This window comes from Felis catus, chromosome B4 (assembly GCF_018350175.1).
Source record: "Felis catus isolate Fca126 chromosome B4, F.catus_Fca126_mat1.0, whole genome shotgun sequence".
Lineage (NCBI taxonomy): Eukaryota > Metazoa > Chordata > Mammalia > Carnivora > Felidae > Felis > Felis catus.
The window spans coordinates 132,317,752-132,341,072 of NC_058374.1; the positions used below are offsets into that span (position 1 = coordinate 132,317,752).

Genomic DNA, 23,321 nt, shown 5'->3' on the forward strand with positions numbered 1-23,321 from the left:
CTGCCCTTTCTGTACGTGCAGCTAACATTTGTGGTGTCTTTAGTTCAGTTGGGACCCCTGTTCTGGCTTACTGAACAGAATAAGGTAACAGAATATGCCACGGCGCAGAGGGAAATGCAAGCTTGGGGGTCACGGGGCGTGCCTTGGGGAAAACGGGGTGAGGGCTGCGCCCCTGAGGAGACAGTAGGACTTGGACGCGGGCAGGTGGGCAGAGGGCACACGCCCAGCCCGGAAGCACACAAGCAGAGGCACGGAGCCCTGACTGTGCGTGGCAAGTCCCAGGCACTCGTTTACTGGTGCAGCTTGGGGACATCCCCTTTGTTGAGCAGTGGCGCCAGATGCAGAGCAGGTGTCGAGTGAAGTAAGGGGAATGGAGCATGTGGTCGCTGGGGGTGAGCCCCAGGACCGGCCTTTCCTGGCGCACAGGACTGAGCAGTTAACTGGCCTGAAGCCTCAGGGCTGGATTTACGTTGCACCTGCTACTGTCTCCTGTAGTTTATCCCCAGCCCCTCCCTACTGACTTGTCCCTGCCTTTATTTTCTCAGCTGCAGTGGGGACCAGCCCTGGGTCAGGTACCGGGTACACTGGAAAGCGTGGTTGGGGACCCATCCTGTCCCTTCAAGCGGCTTCTCGGGAGGCACTGGATCTGGGGACAGAGTTACAGGGAAGGGCCAGGACCTGTTCCCCTGAGCTGGTAGGTGCGGCTCTGCAGGGGCTCCATCCCAGCACAGGTACGAGGGGCAGATGCCTAGTTCCCGTGGGGAGGATCCGCAACTGAAGGCAGGCGTGGTTGGTTGTGAAGCAGGTACATTCTTCTGCCTTCTGCTCAGATGGCACTGAGAGATGCAGGGAAAGCTGCCCCTTCACACTGGGGTGTCTGTGAGGCCTAGTAAAGCCACCTCCCTTCTTCCTCCTGCCAGCCCCTGAGCCCAGAATCGCAGAGCAGGGCCTGCCTCGGGCCCCGTTCCAGCTAGGTTTTAGTGGAGAAGTGTGGTTTCTAAAGTTCAGGAATGAGTCTTTGGGGCATTGTTTAGGCTCAGACTTCAGATTAAAAAGAAAAACTACACACTCTATTAATCCTGGGCATAATTTATTTATTTTTTTTGCATAGGCATAAATTAGAATCTGGAGATAAAAAATTCAGAACCAATAGTGCAGCATTTGTGACAGGAGAGCGCAAAATGGAACCTGGTTGTCTGTGGGGGGCGGGGGCTGAGCCGGGGCCAGTGCCAAAGGCCCACAGGTGGCCTTAGGCCTCACCTTCCTTCTAGCTCCATCCCCTTGGAGCCCATTTGGGGCTCAGCCCTGTTCTTACGGCACCTGCCTGCACCGCAGCCCCCCCTGGCAGCCAGGTTACAAGGAACTGAAATCACCCGGTGCCCCACAGAACGGGGCTAGGAATCAAGCCCAAAGCTTTTCAGTTAAAAAACAGACCTTGAAAAATATATACATAATACAGCAGAGTCTGCTGGGTCTCAAAGCCCTCTCTTCCCCCAGCCCACACCCCTGACAGCACCCCACCCCCCCTAGAAAACGAGCCGGAAAGGAAACAATCTGAGCAAGAGCTGAGAGTCTCAAGGGAGTAGCTGAGCCCCTTACAGTCAGGTGGCGGTGGGACAAGGCCCACAGTGCGGACAGGCCTCTTCCCACCACGACACCCTGAACGTCACCATCATTCTCATTGGACCATCCCGAGAGTCTGGGGAGTATGCTGCTCCCCACCCTTTTAAGCTTACCCCAGCTGCTTATGGCCTCAAAAGGCAGGTCTGGGCTCCCTGCACCTTGGGGGAATGTGGCAAGCTTGCTCTGGGGCACAGGCATGCCCTAGCAGGAATGGGGAGCAGAGTGGGCCTCGGTCCCAACATCAGGGGAGAGAGAAAGCACTAACCCCAGCAGAGGGGGAATCCTACTGGCTGCCCCCCTGACCCCTCAGAGCCAGAGAGGCAGCCTCCCTTAGAGGCTCATAGGAGCCCGACCCTCAAGGGTATGAGAAGCCCCGTGGCCCACTCTGACCCAGAACACATACAGTGTATAGAGAGGCCTTTGGGGGACGTTAGGGGGTCAAGCGCCATAGGTTGATGGCACTAGATTTCTGGAAGAGCCCGGCTGCCCTGCACAAGCAGCTTCCTGCCTGGGGCTCAGCCCCAGCCTGCACTGTGAGCACCTTCCTCCTAGAGGACGTCACTTCCCTGCCAGGTGATAGGGGCAGCTCACCTGCCCCAGGCCCTTGCTTGTCCCACCCATGGCTTTGGCACCTGCTTCATTCACACGCCTACCAACCGCAGCTCCTTGGGTGCCAGCCCCCCATCCTGGGTAAGGGGCAGACAGGTTTCACCCACCTCTGCTGGGACGACATAGGTCCACTCACTGCCTCTCCCCCTGCCTCACGATCACCCCATGATATGCTACATATATACACCCTCCCAAGAGGGGGAAGTAGACACCCAGTGCCTGGCACAAGGAGGTCACAAAAAGGGACGCTGGAACTTGCTGTCTACCTCGAGCTGCCCCGCGCTAGGAAAGCCCTGCATATTCTTTCTTGTCTCCATCGGGCCAGAGGTTCTTGCTCCTGGAAGTCAGTGCGCTGGTCAAGCATGTGGGGAAGGGGCAGGGGTGCTGCTCTCCCACTCCCAGAGAAGGGGGCACGTGCTGGGAGGGGCTGGCCTCCCAGCTGGCTGGCAGCAGCACAGAGAAGGCCTAGTGGGTGGGTTCCCCATGCACCCGGAAGCGGTAGATGCAGGTGTACTCGGGGTGGCCCCAGTTAGTCAAGATCCGAAGCTCCACCACCTGGTATGTGGCCATTTTAGTGTCCTGGGTAGAGAAAGAAGGTGTTAAGAGTGTCCCAAGCCCTCAGACCTCGCTGACAGGAGGGCAGAGAGGGGGACAGCCACCCACAGGGTCCGATGCCCCCCTCCCCCAGCCCTCCCGTAGGCCTCCACAGCGAACTGGACTGCAAAGCTCCTGTCTTCAGATCGTGGAGCAGAGTTTCCAGCTTGTGGGCCAAGGAGTCCCAGGGGCTTCAGAGGTCCTCTAGGGGCCATGACCCACAGCCACGTAAAAATGGCCTTGTAGCTGAGGACCAGCCAGATTAATTCCAGACAGATTCACAGGAGCTCTTTATCATGGTCAAGGGACACAATCACGGTCACGGAGGATCTGATATATGTTGACGGTGGAAAATAACCCTTTTACTCTGAATTAGGCAGAGTTTTCTTCCTCAAGTTCTTGGCAGGCCTCTGTCCTCTTTGCTCCAAAAGCCACAATTTTTGAGCTTTCGGAGCAAATGGCCCCCAGTTCGACGCCAGCAGACACAGCGCTTTCCCGTTCCCTTCCGGTCCTCTGGCCTTCCGCACAGCCACTTTGCCTCTACTGTCTCCTAAAGGCTCGGTCAGCACACATCCCCCGGACGTCCCAGGCACTCCCATGGCTCAGTCTTTGGTCCCCTGGTGGCTGCATGGGACTGGCCCACAGGTGCCTCAGACTTGGTGGCCAAACCCACTCCTGCATTAGTCTGCCTCTTGGCACCTGGGACAGTCCTCCCCTCCACCTTCTCCACTTCTGTCCAGCCTGACACTTGCAACTGTGTATCTACCTCCTCTCCATCCTCACTCCCGACACTCTCCGCAGCCACTTCCTGACCGGTCTCGTCCCCTGGATGCACCGTTCACACGGTCACATGATCTGACTACAGCACACAGTCTTGTCACATCTCTGCCTAAAACGTGGCAGTGCCCACCCCAGCCCCGAGGGCCAGAACTCTTTGGCCTGGCAGCCAGGCCTGCCCCTCTCCGGCCTCCCTTCCCACCACTGTCCCTTTGCCACCTCACCCAATTCTTCACCCCTAGTGTAGCTCTCAAGCCCCCGGCACAGCATTCAACTGGGCTGTCAGAACATTGATTTCTTGGGGCTGCCGGGATCTGGGAGCCTAGCTCCTGGGGTGGAGACTGGCAATCTGCATTTCTAACAAGGCCCTGGGAGACTGATGCCCGTTCAGATTGAGGCCAGAAGTCTCCCTCAGAGCCCTAGCCGTGCGGCACTGCCTGAGGCCTAGGAGGAGCACCCTCTGACAACTGCCCCCGGCTCCCCGTCCGGGATGGGCCCCCCTGTGTGGATGTCTATGTGGTGCCTCTCCTGTCCCACTTGGACAGCTGTCCCTGTTCCCTGCCTCGAACTGTGGGGAGGCAGGGGCTGTGCCTATTCTTGACCTGAGCCCGCGGTGCCTGACACGGAGTAAGTGCCTGGAAACCATCTGCCGAACGGATAGGAAGCTGAATATACCATTCCGCTGGCAGAGCAGAGTCCCATACCTGAAAATAAAAGGTCTGAATGGGCTCCCCATCCTGGTCGTAGGTGAACTGGCCAAGAAGTGTCCCCTCTTGCTGCGCATCTTCATCAAATCCCTGAAAAGAGAACAAAGGATGGAGGGAAGATCCATCCCCGGGGACAAGTGCCCCAGTCACCCGGGGAAGAATGCTCTCCCTTCCTGTTCCCACACGGGGTCCCCCGCCCCCGAGCAGATCAGCGCCAGCCTTGGTAGGACTACAGGGGCCTGAGCACTGGACGTGGGTTATTCCAGCGCAGCCTAAGCTACCATTTCCCAGGCTGGGGCTATCCCTCCCAGATCTGCCCCCTTCCTCCCAAATAACGGTCCTGGCTCTATCCTTAGTAAAGACTCACGGTCCCGTAGCCCCTCTGACCCCCCAAAGGTAGAATACTCACAAAGATGGCAAAGTCCTTGGGGGCACTGGAGATGGTGCTGTTGGGGGACAAGGACTTGGGGACATGCTCTAAGGTGACAGCAGTGGGGCGGATGCGGGCAGAAAGGCGAACCACAGCAAAGCCCTGGGGCCCCTGGAAGGCCCAGCAGTTGCCTGGGTGCACATCTGGCTGGGGGGACGAGGAGGAAAGGAAGTCCCATCAGCACGGGGCGGGTGACAAAGACGGCCCACCCTGAGCACGGCTTTTGCTGGCTCAGGACGGGAGTCACCCAGCTATGCAGGCGACCTGCTCGGGGCCCCTGCTGCTGCCCTCACGGGTACCTACCTGGAGAATGACTCGGGGCGACTGGGAGTGGTACCACAGGGGGATGCCGAAGAGACTGAGGAGGGCCGTCTTGGTCTCATAGGTCTCAGAACATCGGGTGCTGATAACACTCGCCCCTGAGACAGGAAAGACAGGCAGTGTGGGCACCTAAAGCTGGACCCCAGCAGGGGAGGGAGGGAGACGCTGACACCTGTGCTGCTCACCAGCCCAGGGAACTCGAGAGGGGACCCCTACGGCCATGTCCTCTCTCAAGGTGGGAGGGCAGATGCCCCAGGCCGTCTTCAACCTCACCCCAACTACAGCTGTGAGCATCAGTTTCCCTGGCCAAGGATGGTATTCAGTTCATCCGGACTTCTCCAAGTTTCTTCGCTTGCCTTTGTTGTGATTTCTGCCCATCTCGAGCCCTGCCCGCCTAGCACCACGGCTGCCCGGCAGATGCCAGGGGGGCGGCCAGCACAGGACCAGGCTCTGCAAAGTGGGGAGAGCGCACACACAGACCTCCTGATTCCAGAGCGTAGTCCACCATCCCGATGCGGTCCTCACTGTAGCGCTTCAGGGCCTGGTTTACGATGCGCTGCACCTGCTAAAACAGGCATCCGAGGCAGCTGCCACGAGCAGCAGACTCGTCCACCCTTGAGCCCCCACTACTGGGGGCGAGGGACCCCCGGACTGGCCCCCTCCTATCCTGGACCACACACTGGTGTCCAGCCACACGTGCCACTTAACCTAGATGCACCCCCCCCCCCGCCCCCACCAGCCCCAAAGCAAGCACCGGAGCCTCCCGCACGTGGTCTTGGGACGTACCGGGAAGCTGGCAGCGTGCGACTGCGCGGGTCTAGGACTCCCAGGGAGGAGGGCGCTGGACGAGGGGGTGAGGGTGGGGGTTGTTCCCGGGGCCCCACGGTCCTCACCTCCTCTGTCACCCCGATCACGCCTTCCCTCTGCAGCGTCAGCCCCAGGCTGGCGGCGGCCTCCCTCGCCGACTCGCCCCGCATCTCGGCCACGTGGGCGAGGATCCTGCCCTCCAGCTCCCGCAGCTGAACTTGCATGTCTTCCTGCTGAAGGAGCCCGTTGCGGGCCCCCCCGCCGCGCAGAAGGAACTGACTGATCCAGGCAGGGAACCGGGACTCCACCTGGCGACAGAAGGAAGGTCTTTTAGAGGCTCACAGGGACAGTGCTGCTGTGGTGGCTCCTGGCTGGAGTGGAGGGGGCGGGAAGAGAACACAAGCCGGGAAGGGAAGGGCCAAGCACACCCCGCTAGTTCACCTGAAGGAAAGCGTTACGACCAACTCTCCGTGTTACTGATAACAAAACAGGAAGAACTGTCTATGAAAGCCAACATCTGGGCCAGGTCCAGACTCAGGGGACTAGCAGGCCACCAGGGCAAAAGGCTCTTTGCCGTACAGACTCGTAGGACAGACACTCTCAGAGGACACGGTGTTCGGCAGGGGACTTGGATGGTTCCAACTTACGTCATCCCTCACCGCCTGCAGCTGCTGGGGCAAGAGGCCCACTTGGTCTGCCACCGAGCTCTGCTTCAGGCTCAGGGCCGCCAGCTCCTGCCGCAAGCCTGCCAGCTGGCCCTCCAGTCGCCCCAGCTCCTTCATGGAGTTCTCTCGGAAGGACTCTTGGGTCATCCTACTCCCAAGGAGAGGAGAAAAGAGTAAGCCTTGGATCTCTGGTGAGGTGTGAGGCCACGCCGAGGAACACAAGGGGATCCCCTAGTTGGCTCCCGACAGAAGTGAGTGCCCAGCACCTGCACACGAATGCAAGGCCTCCACCTAGGGACCCTGGCTGTAGAACACAGCCCCAGTGCCTTCGAATTGGCTTGCCGATCCCAACGAGCGAATTCTTATCCTGTTCCCTTCCTAAGACCAGAGCCATAATTCACTCTGCCTCGGCCTCTCCATCCTCCACACGGGTGGATGTCTGGGGCACGGAAGGCAGCCTGCATGAGTGTGTACAGAAAAGGTAGCGGGTCTACGAGTGAACCCACAAATCCCAGTTCTCTTGCGGTGCCCCCTCCCCCACCCAACCGCTCTTGCCCTTCAGATGTTCCTGAGCTAGTTTTCAGCCATCCCCTCTCTGTTCAGAACACAATCAGAACTCTGCTCCGGGGCTCTGTGCTCCAGGCCTGCCAGGGTGTGGGGTGGAGAGGTCAGGGGTAGAGCAGGCCTAGGCCGGATGGCAGTGCCCATTACCTTTGCCACTCGGACTTCAGCTCCTGCAGTCGAGCCTCAGACTCCTGTAAGCAGGAAGAAGGCAGAAATACAACATATGCCAGGCTCAGAGCAGTCAGTCTCCCAGAGCAGGATCTATTCTGTCTGGAGTCTCTGTTCCAGCAGAGCCCTGCCCCAGGCTCTCCTGACTGCTCCAGCAAACATTAACCACCTCCTGGCCTAGGTCCTCATGAGAGGCTTGCCCCATCCGCATGCTTAGGCATGCATACATTCCCTCATTCATTCAGCATCTTATACCCAGCACAACAGGCCTCTTGAAAGCGACCCTTCCTCAAACACACCCCCGGGCATCCCTGCAAAGCATTCCTGTGCACGTGGGTTCAGCTCCAGCAGAAGTCAGGAGATGACACCCTCACCGCATCTAGTGTCTAAGCACCCTTTGGGAGAACCAAGCTGCCTCAGCCCAAGAGCAGATGTTGAACTATAGATCAGGGCCCCACTGGGGAGGCCCCAGGTGCCCCTGAGTCCACCAACCTGGGAGGCCTGGACGATTTTCTTGAAGAGGTCTTCTGAGTCTTGTTGATGTTCTGCTCTCAGGGTGACCAGCTCTTCCTGTCAGACACAGGGGACCGTCTTGAGGATTTTACTGAGTTAAGTGCAGAGGGAACTTACAACCAGTAAGAGGCAGAACTGGAGACTGAACCAGGCCCGTCTGCCTGCGAACTTCGGCTCCTGGCCTTTGTGCCACAAGTGCTTCTCAAACACGCAAGACCCCCTTGATCTCTGCTGCACCCCTACTGTGCCAGGCACTCTGTGGTCTCCTGTTTCCACAGTCGGGGTTGGGAGTGCACGGGGAAACCTGAGGGTCTCCGTTTTAGAGGAAGGAACGAAGGCTTAGAGAAGGTGAGTGACTGCCAAGTGACACGGCTGTCCCTCTCATGTCAGGGTGTGCAGGGCCTCACCCCTCCACCCCACACACCCACGGTGTCACCCACACGCCACTCTGCTCACGCTCAGAGACCTGGATCCGAGCGGCGGTGTCCCTACGGAAGTCCTCCTTCAGGGCAGCCTCGCGGCGGCTCACCAGCCCTTCTAGAAGTGCCAGGGTGTCCTCGTGGCTCAGGCCTACATGGCCTCCCCCACCAGCGGCCCCTTGCCGCAGCTCCAGACGTTCCAGCCGCACAGCCTCCTTCTGCCAGTTGGAGGAAAAGTCGGCAGCGAGAGCTTCTAGGCGCCGCTCCAGAGAGTGTACCCGGGACAAGATGCGCTGCTCAGCCAGCTAGGGGGTGGGAGGGAAAAGCCATAGAGGTGAGGGGCCTAGGACAACAGTGCTTCCTGAAGAGAAAGGGAAGGGAATCCCAGGAACACCCAAACGTGAACTCACGCTGGCCCTGAGGACCATCCGTGCTCAGCGAGGTGAGTACCCCAGCAGGGCAAAGGGGTAACCGCGAGTATGCGGACACGTGGTGACAGAGTGCAGCACAAGGTGCCAAGGACAGGTGCGCAGGCCAGGCGGGAGGGGACACAGCGCCCTCTCCAAAGAGGGTCCAAATGGAGGAACAGGTCCAAGAAGAGGACCAGAGAAGCGGCAGGGGGCAGGGTGGCCTCCCGGGCTGGAGCCAGCCCCCTTCCCTCTCCTACATGTGTGCGTATGCAGGAAAGCGAGCGGCCGGCAGGTTCAGCCGCCCACTTCGTTCAAGAGAACTATGGCTAGGGGCGCCCGGGTGGCTCAGTCAGTTGAACGTCTGACTTCGGCTCAGGTCATGATCGCACAGCTGTGAGTTCCAGCCCCACGTGGGGCTCTGTGCTGACAGCTCGGAGCCTGGAACCTGCTTCGGATTCTGTGTCTCCCTCTCTCGGCCCCTCCCCTGCTCACACTGTCTCTCTCTCTCTCTCTCTCTCTCTCTCAAAACAAACATTAAATTTAAAAAAAAAAAAAAAAAAGAGCTATGGCTAAAAGACGAAACAATTTGAAGAGGCTCTCTTTCTTCTAATTGGATGGCCCACAGAGTAGGTAGAATGAGTCCTTTGGACTTGACGGTGGCACCTGACAGCATGCCATGGATTTTGAAAACCTTGTCGGCTTAAAAACAAAAACCTTTGCCAAGAGAAATTATAGTCTCTCGACTGTCAATTAAAGACCGGGGCCGCCTCCTGAGGGCAGACGTCGCTTCTGATTTTTAAGTGTTTTAACATAGGCAGAACATCTGCAGGACAGGAAGAGCAAAGAGTGACAAGTCCTCTGCTAACCTGTGTCCCAGCCACCTGGGCCCTCAGCCACCACCGGCTCCCACACCAGGCAACTAGTTTTATTAGCGTCTTTATGCAAACGTAAGCAAGTACGACATAGGTGTGTTCGTTCTTTGCCTCCTCCTCCTCACAGAAAAGGTAGTCCTGAAATTGAACTGCACTTAACATCCTTACTAACGATTCCAAAAGGGAAAGTTATAATGCCAGAATAGGTCGTTATGTGATAACATGGCAGTCGGGAAGGTAATATTCGCCAAAATAAACGGTTGAAAATGTGTTCCCCAGTTAAATTCAGCAAGATACAAGCAAAATTCAGATGTCATTAGGGGAAAAAGAATGAAAAACTTTTCACTGGTGACTTCATGACATGTATGCACACATTCGGGTTATGTGTGCCCTGTCACCTCCCACGCCACACTGCAGGCTCCTTGAGGACACAGCCTGGGCAGCCTCGGGCAGAGCGCAGACAAGGCTCTTGTCCTCCCGTCCTCCCTGTACTTGTACCCTCTGCAGTGTGGCCTCGCATGTGCTATATCAAGGGGTGGTGTCTACCCCGCCCCCTTTTTAAATGTTTTTATTTATTTTTGAGAGACAGAGCATGAGTGAGGGAGGGGCAGAGACAGAAGGAGACACAATCCGAAGCAGGCTCCAGGATCCGAGCCGTCAGCACAGAGCCCGACCCGGGGCTCGAACTCAAGAACCGTGAGATCGTGACCTGAGCCGAAGTCGGACGCTCAACCGACTGAGCCACCCAGGCGCCCCTATTCCCCCCTCTTTGAGTCTAGACTGGCTTTGAGATTTACTTCGGCCTGGAACGTGGAGGAAGGGACAGGGTGCCAGTTTTGGATTGAGGCCTGATTTTGCTCTTGTGGCACCATGGTCGTCTGCTAAGAGAACGAGGCGGGGCTCGCCTGCTGGACAAGAAAAGCACGTGTGGCACCCAGCCTGCCCCTGCTGACCCAGCAGCCCGTCCCTGCTTAGACCAGAAGAGCCACCCAGGGCACCCACGGGCTCGTGAGCCAGTCGAATGCTTGCAGCTTTAAGGCACTGATTTTAGGGGTGATCTGTTTGTGGTAATCGGTAACTGACCAGCCCATCGCCTTACTCTTAGAAGATGCTGAGGAAATATTTATGAAACTATAGAGAAGGAACAAAGTAGCTGAAACGATTTGTCTGATTCCTTTTCCTTCTGTTTTGTTTTGTTTTGTTTTGTTTTTGTGTGTGCTTAAGATGGCAACTGATTTGGGACAATTTGGAGTCCTATTTAAGCCCAAACTGCTCTCCCAGTGCCTGTACCCCAAACAGCAGAGACAGGGGACAAGGCAGTCTACCAGCTAGGACACCGCCTACGGAAGCTATAAGGGCAGAGAAATCAACTGCAAATAGAGGCAAGGTGAGGACCCGTGACCCCAAGCCACTCACCTGGAAGTCTCTGGACTCCCGCACGTCATGCTGCCTGCTGCCGCCCTTCGCTGCCCACCAGGAAACCATCGCAGGGTGGAAGGTCTGCAGCCCATAGGGGTAGAAATACCAGGCACCTGTACACAGAAGAGAGGGGGTTAGCCAGGCCCGTGGCCATAAGCCAGAAGGCACACGCTGCTGAAGACGGCGGCCTAATCAACATGGGTTGTTAGCAGCCTGTCCCATTCTGCGAGCTGGGCTGCTGCTGAAGGCGGTACGAAGGATGGAGGTTCCCATCATTCTCTGAGGCAGCAACTTCCACCTGACGGTCCCAGAGTATATGCTTTCTCACACTCCTCAGGAATCCCCATCTTTCTGTAAATGGCAGAACTCAGAGAACATAGCTCTAATAAAGCTAGGGATGATCCAGAGGTAGAACCAGAGGACCTGATGGTGGCTCTCAGCCAAGACTGTCCGGCAAGATCACCCAGGAAGCTCTTTGGGCGCCTGAGTGGCTCAGTCACTTAAGCGTCTGACTTCGGCTCAGGTCATGATCTCGTGGTTCATAGGTTTGAGCCCCGCATCAGGCTCTGTGCTGACAGCTCGGAGCCTGGAGCCTGCTTCAGATTCTGTGTCCCCCTCTCTCTCTCTGCCCTCCCCCTCTCGTGCTCTGTCTAGGGTCTCACTCTCTCTCTCTCAAAAATAAACATTAAAAAAAAAAAAAAAGATCACCCAGGAAGCTTAAAAATACCCAATATCTGGCCCCACTCTCTAGGAAATGAATTCACTGGTCTGGAGTATCCCTCTATAGGTGAGTCTTAAAAGCTCCCCAGATAACTCTAATGAGGTGCCATGGTTGAGAATCCCTGAAACAGGAGACCCCTGCTAAAAGAAGGTGCTTTTGACCCAAGACAACACAAGGCTGCAGCCACAAAGACGCCTGCATCTTGCTTCAGGGGCCATCTGCTTGTGATGTGTTTACTCCTGAGCTTACGCGTGTGGGGTGGGGGTTGAGGGCACCTGGCGAGCCGTATCAGCCAGTGGGTCTCCATCCCAGGGAGACCACACTTGCCACTCAATCATTGGCCGTGAGCAGGTACAACCGGAAGCACACGCCCACCAGGCTTTCCATCAGACCCTCGGGACACACCTCCCTGAATGCACTCCCTGAGCAGCCCACTCTGCCGGCCTTTCAGGCCCTCCACACACATCGGCCCCATCAACCCTATGAGGCCACGGTGAAGCTCAAGTTAACAGAGTAACTCCTGAACAAAGCACTGTATGATCGTAAAGGGTCATTATTACTTCAAGGGCGATGCCCAGTTTCCACTGGACGTGAACAAGCTGTTCTTGTAACAGCAAACAAAAAGGAAGTCCACACTTGGAAAAATTTTCTACCTGGCTGTTAAATAAAATAAATACTAGTTGAGTAGATGCTAAGCCTATAAAACCAGCTCTAAAAACAGGTAAAGCGTGGTCTTTATAAGTTAATTATAAATTGGTACAATAATTAAAATGGAGCCTGGGGGCCATGAAGGCAACTCACGTGGAATCGTGAGACCGCAACACTGTCAGATTAGAAGCTGAACACGATATATATAAATAATGATTACAACTATGCAGAACACGTGAAAGTCCTAAGATAGAGAATGGAACACCACCAAGCATCTTGTAAGGCTCTGTGCTGACAGTGCAGAGACTACTTGGGATTCTCTTCCCCCACCCCCTCCTCTCTGCCCCTCCCCAACTCATGCTTTCTATCTCAAATAAATAAACAAAATTTTTAAATGAAATATCTTAGCACAAAAAGGCAGACTTCTCTTTACAACTTTATTGTTTCGATCTTAAAGATAGCTAAAGATTGAATTTGATGTCATAACAAGAATTCACTCACTCAGACTACACCCTGATTTGGAATGCAGGGAAAATGACTACTAACAGTGTCAAGATCCCCGCTTTTTACCCCAATACTCCTGTACTAGGGCATGTTCTGACTCAGATGGCCCCAAGGATGCTCTATTGACATGCCAGGCAGTCAAGTGCGGCCACCCAAACAACACAAGATCAGCGGATTGGGGCATATCCCTTCTCACCCACTGGACACCCTGCAAATGCCACACAGGTCCACGAGGAGCCAGGAGGGCCAGACAGGAGTGGCCGAGAGCTTGGGACTGAGCTGCCCAGGCTCAGTCTGACTCCACTCATCCTGCCTCCTTCCGTTGCCTGTAGGCGATCACCATCCCTCTGGTTTTTGCGTGTCCGCTCAGCGCCAGCCCCCCACCCACACTGCCCTGCCCCTCTGGCTCACCAGCTCCATTTCGGCCTGGCATGCTCGCCCTACCCCTGCCCTGCAACACCGGGCAAGCTTACCATAGGTCAGGCCGGTCAGAAGCAGCAGCAGCAAGAGGAACCACAGGAATGTCTTCACGGATGAGAAGCGCCTGGGCCACAGGAGGGGACAGCAGGGGAGGAAGAGGTGTCAAGAGAGCATCCAGGGCTCCATATCCCTGCTGGGAGTCTGCAGAGGCTTTCCCTGAGTGCCAAACTAGAGTTGGGAGGGGGATGCCCTGGAGCATCTCATCTTGCCAGGGCTGGACTGGAGACTTTTAGAGCTTTGCCTGCCAGTCTCGGAATAATGGGGACAATGCTGACTCTGAATTTTATTGATGTGATTAAAAAAAAAAAAAAAAAACACGGGGTCTTTGTAAAACCTGAAATTTTCATACAAACAAGTCCTCTAAGCAAGCAATTCTAGAAAAAAATACAGAACTCCTTAAACAATATTTTCCTTAAAAAAAAAAATTTTTTTTTAACATTTATTCATTTTTTTTTGAGAGACAGAGTATGAGCTGGGTAGGGGCAGAGAGAGAGGGAGACACAGAATCCGAAGCAGGCTCCAAGCTCTGAGCTGTCAGCACAGAGCCGGACGCGGGGCTCGAACTCATGGACTGTGAGATCATGACCTGAGCTGAAGCTGGATGCTTAATCGACTGAGCCGCCCAGGTGCCCCAACCATATTTTCTTGTAGAAAAATATGGAACCTTCTTTTGGTGACACGGATCCACCCTTGGCCCTCTTCTCAGCATAATCCTCAGCCAATCATCCAGCCAGGATTACGTCCAGAGGACCTTGACCTCTTGGCTCAGTCTTCTTTCCCGGCTCTGCTGGGTCAGGGACTTAGAAAATCAACCCACAGCATCACGCAGCGCCTATCCCTGGCTTCTGAACACCCAGCAGAGAACACTGGGTTCTAGACTGCCCCAGGGCCAGGAGGAAAGCTGAACTTTCCTCGGAAACACCACTTTTTGGGCCAGAGCCTGAAACCTGACCAGAGTAAGACCAGGCTGTCAGACTCAGACGTGGCTGGATGGGGGCTGGCATCTAGCAGGAAGTAGCCAAGTAACAGGAACCCAGAATTCCAGAATTCTCCCTGAAAGGCTACTGGTTTGGAAGGCAACACCTGACTCGATCCCATTATCTGTCAGGCAGAGAGGGGCTCTGGATAGTCTACTCCATGCTCACTGATTAAAACTACACGTAAACTCGAGAAAAAGAAACCTTCACAGAAAGGACATATACAGGTTTAGAAGCCTTATTGGTCCCTTCTGTCCCAGGGCTTTCTGAGTCACCGTCAAGGTGGGAGTCTCGCTCACCTGGTTAAAACGAAGACATCGAGGAGGGAGGCAGCTGTTGTCAGGCGATACCAGGTGGTGCCAACCCACCAGTAGAGGAGTCCAAACAGCCGGCCTGGAAGAGGGACCGTCAAGGCCTGAGTGTCCCCCTCAGCCAGCGGCCTGCAGCTTGTGGTTTCAGAGCATTACTGTCTCCACCTGCAGCCCTCCCTGCCGCTACCCCCAATGCTGACCTGCCGGTGCACCTGTCCTCGAATCCCACCTGCCTACTCTGCCAACATTCTCCATCCCGCTCCACAGCTGCTCCTGCCCTTCCGAGTGGGAGTGTTAGAGTGTTGGCTCCTGGTTTCCAGGGGCTTATTCTAGGACGAGCTCTCCCTGCTTGTCCTATGGTCTCTCGGTGGGATGCCCAACCACAGGGAGAAGGGGGGGGAGGGGAAGAAGGGGGAGAAGGGGAAGAAGGGGGAGAAGGGACTGCTGTAGAGAATGGAAATAGCCGTGCACAGAGTAGCCAGCACCCACCTGGAGAAGTGACCACCATCCAGAAAAAAGAGGCTGCCCAAGAGGCTGCGTTCCTTAACCGTGAACCCGAACCACGGTGGTCAGTCTCCGAGTATCCTGCAGGGACAGAGAGGCCACGGCTCAGTCTGTCCTCCCTTTTAAGAGCCCAGAGACAGGGAGACTGCCTATTATTTATCTTCTCCTTTAGACTGTGAGCTGAGACCACGTATCATTCTCCTTCGCATCCCCAGAGCGTCACCCAGGCCTGGCACCTAGCGGGTCAGTAAAGGTCTGTCAAAGGAACGCAACGGGAGGTTTCTGACATTTTATTTCCCTTGAGCTTACTGTCTGCACCCCTCTCCTCACCAGCAATCCTTCGATCCATCGTTCCGAGCTAGACCAAAGGGGTCAAGCAGCTCCTATGTGTGAAGCGCCCCGTTAAGGCAGACACAACGGAGTCGACCACAGGCTGCTCTGACTGACGGGGACAGGGCAGTCACAGTATGTCAGGGGCCGCCCCAGGCCTGGGTTCAGGGTGCCACGGTGGCATGACCAGGGGGTGCCCAGCTGGTCTGCGCAGGGGCCTGCCAGACACCACGCTCTCTCAGGCTGGCAGGGGGGCACCTTCCCCGGGCTTCCCGTCACCTCCCCCAGCAGCCCCAGAACCTGCTGGTGCGTATCCCTGAGGCGTCACCCACCTGCATAGTCATCCTCTGAAGAGTAACCCGAGGAGGACCCCAGGAAGTCCTCGGAGCCCTTGTTCTCAGAGAGCCCGTTGAGTTTGCTGCTTTCGGTGCCGCCCGTGCCTCTCCTCCTCCTCACCCGCAGATCCTCACCTGAGGAGGGAAGAACTCGGGGTTCTCCTGGGGCAGGAGGCTATCCCGGAGGGCCTCATGGGGACACCTTGAGGAGCGTTTCTGACGGACAGATGGAGCTGCCCTGAGCTTCCTCCTGAGCTCCCTGGGTCCATGGGGCGGGGGGGAGGGGTCTCCGGGCCTGGAGCAGCATCGTGGCCACCTCGTTGTCTGAAGTGGCCTGTGGCCCCTCTTCCGAGGGCTTCTGAGGACGGGGAGCCCTTCCTCTGGCCCGGCGGGGATTAGGAAACCACTGGGAGCGGGGGAGGGGGGAGAGTTTGGACCTTAAATTTCCAGAGGAAGCAAAGCCTCGGGAGGCAGGTTTCAGACACTCACCCCAGTAGGGGTCGCTATGCAGCTGGTCGTCGAGGATGGAGCTCCTGGCAAGGGAGGCGGCCCGGGGGCTGCCAAAGTAGGACTCCCTGACCACCGACTCGCTGTAGTAGGACGTGTGCGTGTCGGAGGAGGGGCCCAGCTGCGGCGCTGGGGAGAGGCGCTTCGTGTTGCCGGACTTCCTCTTCAAGGTCCTGTGGGAGGGGAGCCGGCAGGGGAGAGGAGGGGAGCAGGCAGGTGAGCCCAGCCGGGAACAGGAAAGGGAGCCGCTCTGCCCGCCTCTGGTGAGTGGGTCAGCCTCGTTGCCAGGCAACTGACAGCTCCCAGCTGCTGACTGCGCTAACCACAGGTGCAGTCGCTGCCCCCGTTATCTCCAGATCCCACCAGCAGTGAGTGATGAAGGCAGGATTCAAATCCAGGTCTCTAACTTCAAAGCCAAAGTTTTTTGTCCCCCTCCCCCCACCCCGCCGCCATGCTTCTAAGGGAGTAGCAATTTCAACCACCCACTGAAATCCCAGACCAACTCGACCTGGCCTCCCAGGGCTAGCCAAAGCCTCGTGAGCGGTTATCTGGGCCTCATATCTGCAAGCGGGGCAGGATGAGGCCGGCGCCTGCTGTAGCTCATTTGCCATGCTCCTCGGACCGGGACCTCTCCTGGGCTGCCTCTACGGGCCCCGCTGAAGCCCTGCAGAAGGTACTCCTGGGTCTGGGGAGGATGGTCAGACGGGCACATCCGTCCAGAGCAGAGAGGGCTCCTGTGAACCCAGCCCGCACTGGCGGGGTTTCTGGCCTGGCTTATTCTCGAAGCTGCCTCTCCCCACTTCCTGTTCTCTGACCCAGAGGGCAGCAGCCTGGCTTACAATAGGGGGAGAAGAGACAGCAGGGCTGGGGCCTCGCATCCTCAAAGGTGCGAATGCTCCCCCTCGGCTGGATACGGGCACCTGATCTCTGCCCAGTCAGGTGGCGACAGGACAAGGCTGTGCAGCGACCTGCCCAAGCCCTCTGCTCAGCAGGTCAGCGCTATCCGTGGGTGGCCGGGGCGGGGCGGGAGGCGGGGGTGAGACGGCAGTCCCCTACCTGAGAGGGCTGTCTTTAAACAGGGTGCTCTGGCTCCCCATCACCGAACTCCCTCCACTGCTGCTGCCGCCGTCATCATCGCCCTGGGAGTAGCGCGTGAGGCGCTGGCTTCGGCGAGACATGACGAGGTAGAAGGGGGACTCTCCCCCTGAAGAGAGTCTTGGGAGAGAAAGGAAGACCAGTGAGGCCTGGCGGGGGCAGGCGTTTCAGCTCCTCCCGGCGAACAGCCTACCCCCTGCGCATTCAACACGGACAGCCCCAGAGGTGGGGACAAGGGGGCGTGTACGGAGCATCTCCCGGCACCACCCACCCTGCCGCCAGGCGGCCCTGCCTCGGGCTCACTTAGTGCCCAGGTGGCCTCTCTCACGGTGCTTTCCACACGCTCTTCTGGCTTTCGGTTTGACACGGAGCCGCCTGAGAGGCAGAACCGGACCTTCTGCAGCCTTTAGCAAGTAGCAGAGCAGGTGGAACGTGAGAGGCACGCAACAGACGCTAACTGAATGCCTTTGATCATTACTGCCCACACAGAGTCTCTAGTCGGGCCATCCCACTACGCTGCCCTCCCCCTGGAGCTGGGTGCGCGCGCCTTCCAGCTGTTTCTCTTAGAGGGGACATGCTTTCTTTCCCTTGTGGCTAGACTCGTTGACTCAGGGTCCCAACCCAACGCTGACCGGAGAAGACCTTTCTGGGGTGAGCCCCACCTACATCCTGAAGGTGTCCGCATGCTGTAGCCCCTCAGTGATCATTGTAGTGCAACATCAGGGCATCCTGTATGATGATAATTGTGATGACGGAATACTTTGTTAATGCCTCCTGGGTGCCCGGCTTCTTTCGCACTCATTTCTGATCCTTATGAACACGGGAGGTACCATTACCGCCACTGTGCAAGGGAGGCACCTGGGGCCCTGAGACGACCGGTGACCTTGCCCACAGTCCCCTAGCCTGTACATGACAGAGGCAGGGTTTGAGCTCAGATCGGACAGGTGGCACGGCCTGGCTCTTTCCCCCTCTACCATAACGTTTGCAAGTTGCTTTAGGAAACGTGTGTCCCCAACCAGAGTCTTTGACGGCCCTGAATATGCACAGAACGGGTTGTCACACGACAAATATTTGTCAACAGACTAACAAAACAGGGAGGTGGAGCGGCCGTGTGGGATCACAGTCAATCCCTGCCGGAGGGAAGAAGTCACCACGTGCCGTGGGAAATCAAGGCTCTGGAACGGATACCGAGGACTCGAAGCCAAGGTGAAGAGTCGTGGCAAAAGGCGGTGTTTGACAACCCGGGGGGGGGGGGGGGCGATTAATCAGCCTTTCAGATGTAGAAACCCAAATTCAAAATCTCAGATTTCCCGCGTGAGGAGTCGCAATATGGTGCCTTTGCCTGCCCATGCTACAAAGTCTTTGTTACACTTAGGCCCCCACAAGAGTCCCTGGTGCTTGTGACTTATCATTTCTCATATTCCTTATACTATTAGTTCCCTGGGTTGTGCAGTGGGTATAGGTTCTAGTGTTTCCCAACTCCAGCCTATGGAAACCAGAAGGTCTGGTTAGTCTGGCCGGAGAATTCAGAAGTCCTCTTCTGAAAAACAAGCAGCCTCATGTCTCGGTCTGACTGGCGTCTGCCCAGGTAGGATGCCCACCTGGCATCCCCCCCCACCCCGGGTTTTTAGCCAGTGTTAGTAAACGGACCAATCGGTAGTAGCCAAAGCAGGAAGCTGGCCTGGCTCCTTTTCTGTATTCCTCTCCTTATAAGGTAATGCCACCCCCACTACTGCCCTCCCCACCTAAAAGCTCCAGATGCCCATATAGACTCCTCTTCCTCAACCCCCACCTGCTGAAGTGGACGAAGCCTTCACCCGGGGCGGTGGGGGGGGGGGCAGAAACAAAGCAACGTTTCTGCCAACTCAAGCTGCTGTTGGCAAGAATATAAATATTCAGACGAAGGGGTGGGGTGGGGAGGGGAGGTGGGGGGGGCGTGGGGAGGTGGGGGGGCTGAAACCATCAGAAGTCAGCACCCTCCTCCACCCTGCCCCCAGAGGCTTCTTAGTCTTTCCTGTAGTCCTAGTATCAAAAAAAAAAAAAAATAGTTTGCAACTGAGTCCGCTTTCAGAAAATGAGAAAGGTCAGGGCTTGAATCTTCCAAAACAAAACAAGAAATGAATCTCTAGGAGCTCGAATCTTTTGCGTATCTGAATAGACCCCACCCTCACCAACTCACAAACACACACACACACACACACACACACACACACACACACACACACAGTTAAGAAAACCCTCAAACAAAACATCCCTCCCCACTTCTGTGCTGAACCACATCCCTTTTCTCAACTCCACCTTTCCCCACACCCCCCTCGGCAAACTTATATGGCAGTGTCCACCCAATCTGCAAACTCAGATCTCCGGCGACTTCCACGGGACGTTTTCACACTACTTTCCCTCGTGGGACCTGTAAAACGCTCCAGGGGCTAACTCCCTTCTCCCTTCATTTTCCCCACGGGCTGAACCTGCAGAGATTTTTTTTTTTTTTTTTTTTAAACTAACCACGCGCCTTCCCTGCGGCTCTGCACTAAGTCACACTCCCGCCTCCTATTTGTTTGGTTTCTTTTTTTAAGAACTGAACAAAATGGGCCTCCCTCCTATTCCCGGAGTCTGACAGGCAGAGGGCAGAGAACTGCCTGTCCCTGGAAACTGCCTGCCTGGCACGAAAACACAGGCACTGCCCTGGGCCGGTTTGAGGTAGCCCGGTTCTCGCTCCCCTCCTCTCGGGGAGGTTCTGCCCCGGGGAAGTCCCGCCTGGAGACATCCGCCCTCCGGGCTGACCAGTGGGCGGCCGGCCCCGGGGACGGGGGGCGGGCTGCGGAGATGAGTCAGGGCGGCTGGCCCCGGCACGGCGCTGGCCCTTCCCGACCGGCCCAGGGGCGTGCGCCAGGCGGGGCTGGAGCCCGGCCCGGCTTGGCCGGGAGAGGAAGAACCAGGCCTGGGCAGCTCGGCCCTGGCTGGGGCGGCCCGACGGTGACCCCGGGGTCCGGCCGGGGCCCGCGGGGAGGCGGGAAAGGCCGGCCTACCCCGCCTACCACCCTTGCCCCGCACGTCCGCCCGCCAGAGGCCTACCGCCGGCTGTTACCTGCTGCCGCGGCTGCTCCGTGCGGGGCCGGGGGCGTCCGAGGCCCGCTGCGCCGCCTGGGCGCGCCCCCTTCCCGCGTCCGAATCCTGCGAGTGGCGCTAGGCGCGGGGACCCGGGGCGCGCGGCGCGGGACGAGGCCAGCGGGCCGGAGGGCGCAGCAGACAATGAGACCCGCGCAGAACCGCGCTGCGCGAGTGGGGCCGGCCGGCGCGCGCGTGGCCGAGTGTGTATGTGTGCGTCTGCCAATCAACGCTGACAGGCCGCCGCCCATTGGCCGGGCCCCGCCCGCGTCACCGCCCACTGCCACCGCCCATTGGGCTGTTTGAACACAAAGGCCCCAGTTCGCTCCGCCCGCCGCGTGGGCCCCGGGGGCCCGGCGAGCCTTGCCTGGAGTCCGCGCGTGGGAGGCGCGGGGGGCGGTGCCGAGCCCCGGGAGCACGCAGCTGGAGCCCGCAAGTTGGGGCTCGGCCGGGCCTGACTGCGCACTTGACTCCAGGTCTGGTGGCTCAAAACACCTGATCCCGCTCCGAGCACCGCCTCGTGCGCCTCACCCCACCCGTGGCCTTCCGGCCGTGGCGTCCCCGCGCTCCGCAAACGGACTCCACACGCGGGATGCCAGGGCTTTAAAGGCATCGGGTGATTGGGGAGGCACAGCCTCTCTGAGGACGGCTCCCCACTAACCCCCCACCGAGTGGGGAGCAGGAAAAGTAGAAGACCCTTGGCCTAAGGCCCACCTGGAAGGGTAGCTAGTTGTTAGTCCTCAGCGGACTAGCCAACTATTGTTGAAGGGATGCTAAACGCCTGGCGCATGCGTAATTGTCCTTTTAGCCAGGCATTTCCACACCCATTTTAGAGGTAAGGAAACAGGTTCATAGAGGTTTTAAGTGATTTGCTTCAAGTCACAGCCAGAAGGAGGCAAAAGTGAGATTAGGAGATTCTCCTCACATCCAAGTCGGCTTTGTCTGCTTAAGAGTTGATTTTGGGATTCCAGACAGGGCAAGGAGGCTCTGGCATTTCCCCGTCTGCCCCCAGGGCCTCCAAGTTTCACTGCAGAAAGGGGGGAGTTTGCTACATTTGGTACTGAGAAAGCAGGGCTGGTTACGTCTTCCTCTGCCTCGCTCAAATTTATGTGACTGATAGATAATGAATGAATACAAATGTCACCTGACGCCTGCCACCGGCCAACTTTACCCAAGTAGCAAGTGCACCGCTTGGGAGGAGTCATTTCCTGTGCAAATGCTTCTAAGGGTAACAGTGTCGTTATTTCACGCTTAAAGCACCAAGAGGAAGAGACAAGAAATTACAAAATCACTGAGACAGGACAGGAAGGCACTGGGGGTAGAAGCGTGAGGAAGAGTGAAACCCTTGTGCTAAGTTGACTCCAGACAAAAAAAAAAACGACCCCTCTTCCTGGGCCTCTACGGGCCCACCTGGGAAAAAAAGGGGCCTCACGTGCACTTATAGCATCTTGAAGACAAGGGTTAGATGACAAACTGCCTGGCTCTCCAGGACCTCACGTGGGGCCTGAGTATCTGCTGACCGTGGAAGGAATAAAATGAGAATGCAAATCAGATGTAGGGCCAGCATCCTGGGGCCTCCCTTGACACCTTCTCACCAGGGCACTTAACTCCCCAATCCCGTGCTGCTCAATTCCAATGGAGGGCCTGTACCTCACCACCACCATTGCAGAACCTGTTTCGCTCTCCCAGGATCCTGGCAGAAGGACCCTTTTCCGGAATGTGCCTTCTGCTGGTCTCAGGCAGGGGCCACGCCCACAGGCTGCGTTGCCTCTGTGGGCCTGCCGGATGGCGAATAATGGCCCCCAGGATATTAGGTCCTAATCCCTGGAAACTGTGAAGGTGACTGAAGACAACATTAGATGAAGGGTTTTGAGATAGGGAGATTATCTTGCATTATTAAGGTGACCCTAAATGGAATCCCAAGTGTTCTTTAAGAGGGAGGCAGAGGGGCGCCTGGGTGGCTCAGTCGGTTTAGCGTCAGACTTCAGCTCAGGTCACGATCTCGCGGTCCGTGAGTTCGAGCCCCGCGTCGGGCTCTGTGCTGATGGCTCAGAGCCTGGAGCCTGCTTCCGATTCTGTGTCTCCCTCTCTCTCTGCCCCTCCCCCATCCATGCTCTGTCTCTCTCTGTCCCAAAAATAAATAAACGTTAAAAAAATAATTAAAAAAAAAAAGAGGGAGGCAGAGAAGAGGAGAGGGCAGAGGTTGGAGTGGTGTGGCTGTAAGACAAGGAATACTGGAGGCTGCCGGAAGCTGGAAGAGGCAAGGAACGGACTCTCCCCTAAAGCCCCCAAAGGGAGCATGGCCCTGCTGACACTTTGATTTCGGTCCATTGATTTTGATTTTGGATTCCTGGTCTTCTGAACTGGGAGAGAATACATTTCTGTTGCTGATAAGTCACCGAATTTGGGCTGACTTGTTACAGCAGCCACAGAAAAGTAACAAGGGCCCCAGAGAAATTCTCGCCTTTGCTGTCGAGGTCTCCCGTGTTTGTGCCGTGCCCCTCCGGCCGTCCTGACTGTCGTCACTGATGCCACCCATCGGACTTGTGAGATCACACGCAGACCCGTCTCCCCATCTCTCTGCGCCTCGCCTGTCTGCCGTCCACTCACTCAGCAACCCTCTGCCCTTCTGGGCTCTTCCCTGTGCGGCCGCCATTCAGTTGGCCAGTCTTCCCCCAGCTCGCTTCTGCCCTCGTTCTCGGCCCCATTCTTGCTCCTCCCCTCTCTCCTCATCATCTCAGACACAGTGGCAGGGCGGGCGGTGGACAGCTTTGCCCACTGGAACAAGGGGGCTGACAGTGTAGACGCTGCAGTGGGGCCACACGATGGCTTTCCTTGTCGCTAGACACTTTTGCCTTGGTGGCTCCTTCCTTCATTTTATATGTATGTGTATACACACACAC

At 57.0% G+C, this 23,321-nt stretch overlaps 2 protein-coding genes across 7 annotated transcripts in view; one reads left to right on the forward strand and one right to left on the reverse strand.

Annotated features, from left to right (window-relative positions):
- The window catches only part of GTPBP1 (GTP binding protein 1), a 37,403-nt gene extending 25,063 nt beyond the window's left edge, over nt 1–12,340 (forward strand). For all 3 annotated transcript variants that reach the window (XM_019835589.3, XM_019835590.3, XM_019835591.3), the window contains exon 12: nt 10,704–12,340. In XM_019835589.3, coding sequence (XP_019691148.2) covers nt 10,704–10,811 — 108 coding nt within the window. In that variant the 3' untranslated portion in view covers nt 10,812–12,340. The remainder of the gene's footprint in view (nt 1–10,703) is intronic.
- SUN2 (Sad1 and UNC84 domain containing 2) lies at nt 1,074–20,537 on the reverse strand. 4 transcript variants are annotated; one of them, XM_023257686.2, is made up of 18 exons: nt 20,399–20,537; nt 17,272–17,430; nt 16,198–16,388; nt 15,706–15,843; nt 15,029–15,124; nt 14,528–14,621; nt 13,245–13,315; nt 10,896–11,011; nt 8,245–8,502; nt 7,758–7,835; nt 7,245–7,288; nt 6,516–6,681; nt 5,955–6,176; nt 5,542–5,626; nt 5,044–5,159; nt 4,720–4,887; nt 4,308–4,400; nt 1,074–2,811 (listed from the first exon to the last, which is right to left on the reverse strand). In XM_023257686.2, exons 2-18 carry the CDS (start codon nt 17,391–17,393, stop codon nt 2,698–2,700), a joined length of 2,172 nt encoding a protein of 723 aa, XP_023113454.1. In that variant the 5' UTR covers nt 17,394–17,430; nt 20,399–20,537; the 3' UTR covers nt 1,074–2,697. The 4 variants fall into 4 exon arrangements, with proteins under 4 accessions (XP_023113454.1, XP_019691147.2, XP_011282527.2 ...); XM_019835588.3 differs by lacking the exon at nt 20,399–20,537 and adding an exon at nt 17,977–19,122 and having other exon boundaries at nt 5,542–5,623; XM_011284225.3 differs by lacking the exon at nt 20,399–20,537 and adding an exon at nt 17,977–19,120 and having other exon boundaries at nt 8,245–8,499.
- Nucleotides 20,538–23,321: the final 2,784 nt, after the last annotated feature.

What these genes read in the sequence shown, in the direction of transcription:
- SUN2 (XM_045062379.1), bottom strand. Translation starts at nt 18,017, where the DNA reads ATGATCACTGAGGGGCTACAGCATGCGGACACCTTCAGGAT. An exon ending in GATGGTGGTCACTTCTCCAG is followed by an intron (nt 14,622 to 15,028) that starts GTGGGTGCTGGC and finishes TCCCTCTTCCAG; the next exon opens with GCCGGCTGTTTGGACTCCTC. An exon ending in CCAAGGACTTTGCCATCTTT is followed by an intron (nt 4,401 to 4,719) that starts GTGAGTATTCTA and finishes TTCTCTTTTCAG; the next exon opens with GGATTTGATGAAGATGCGCA.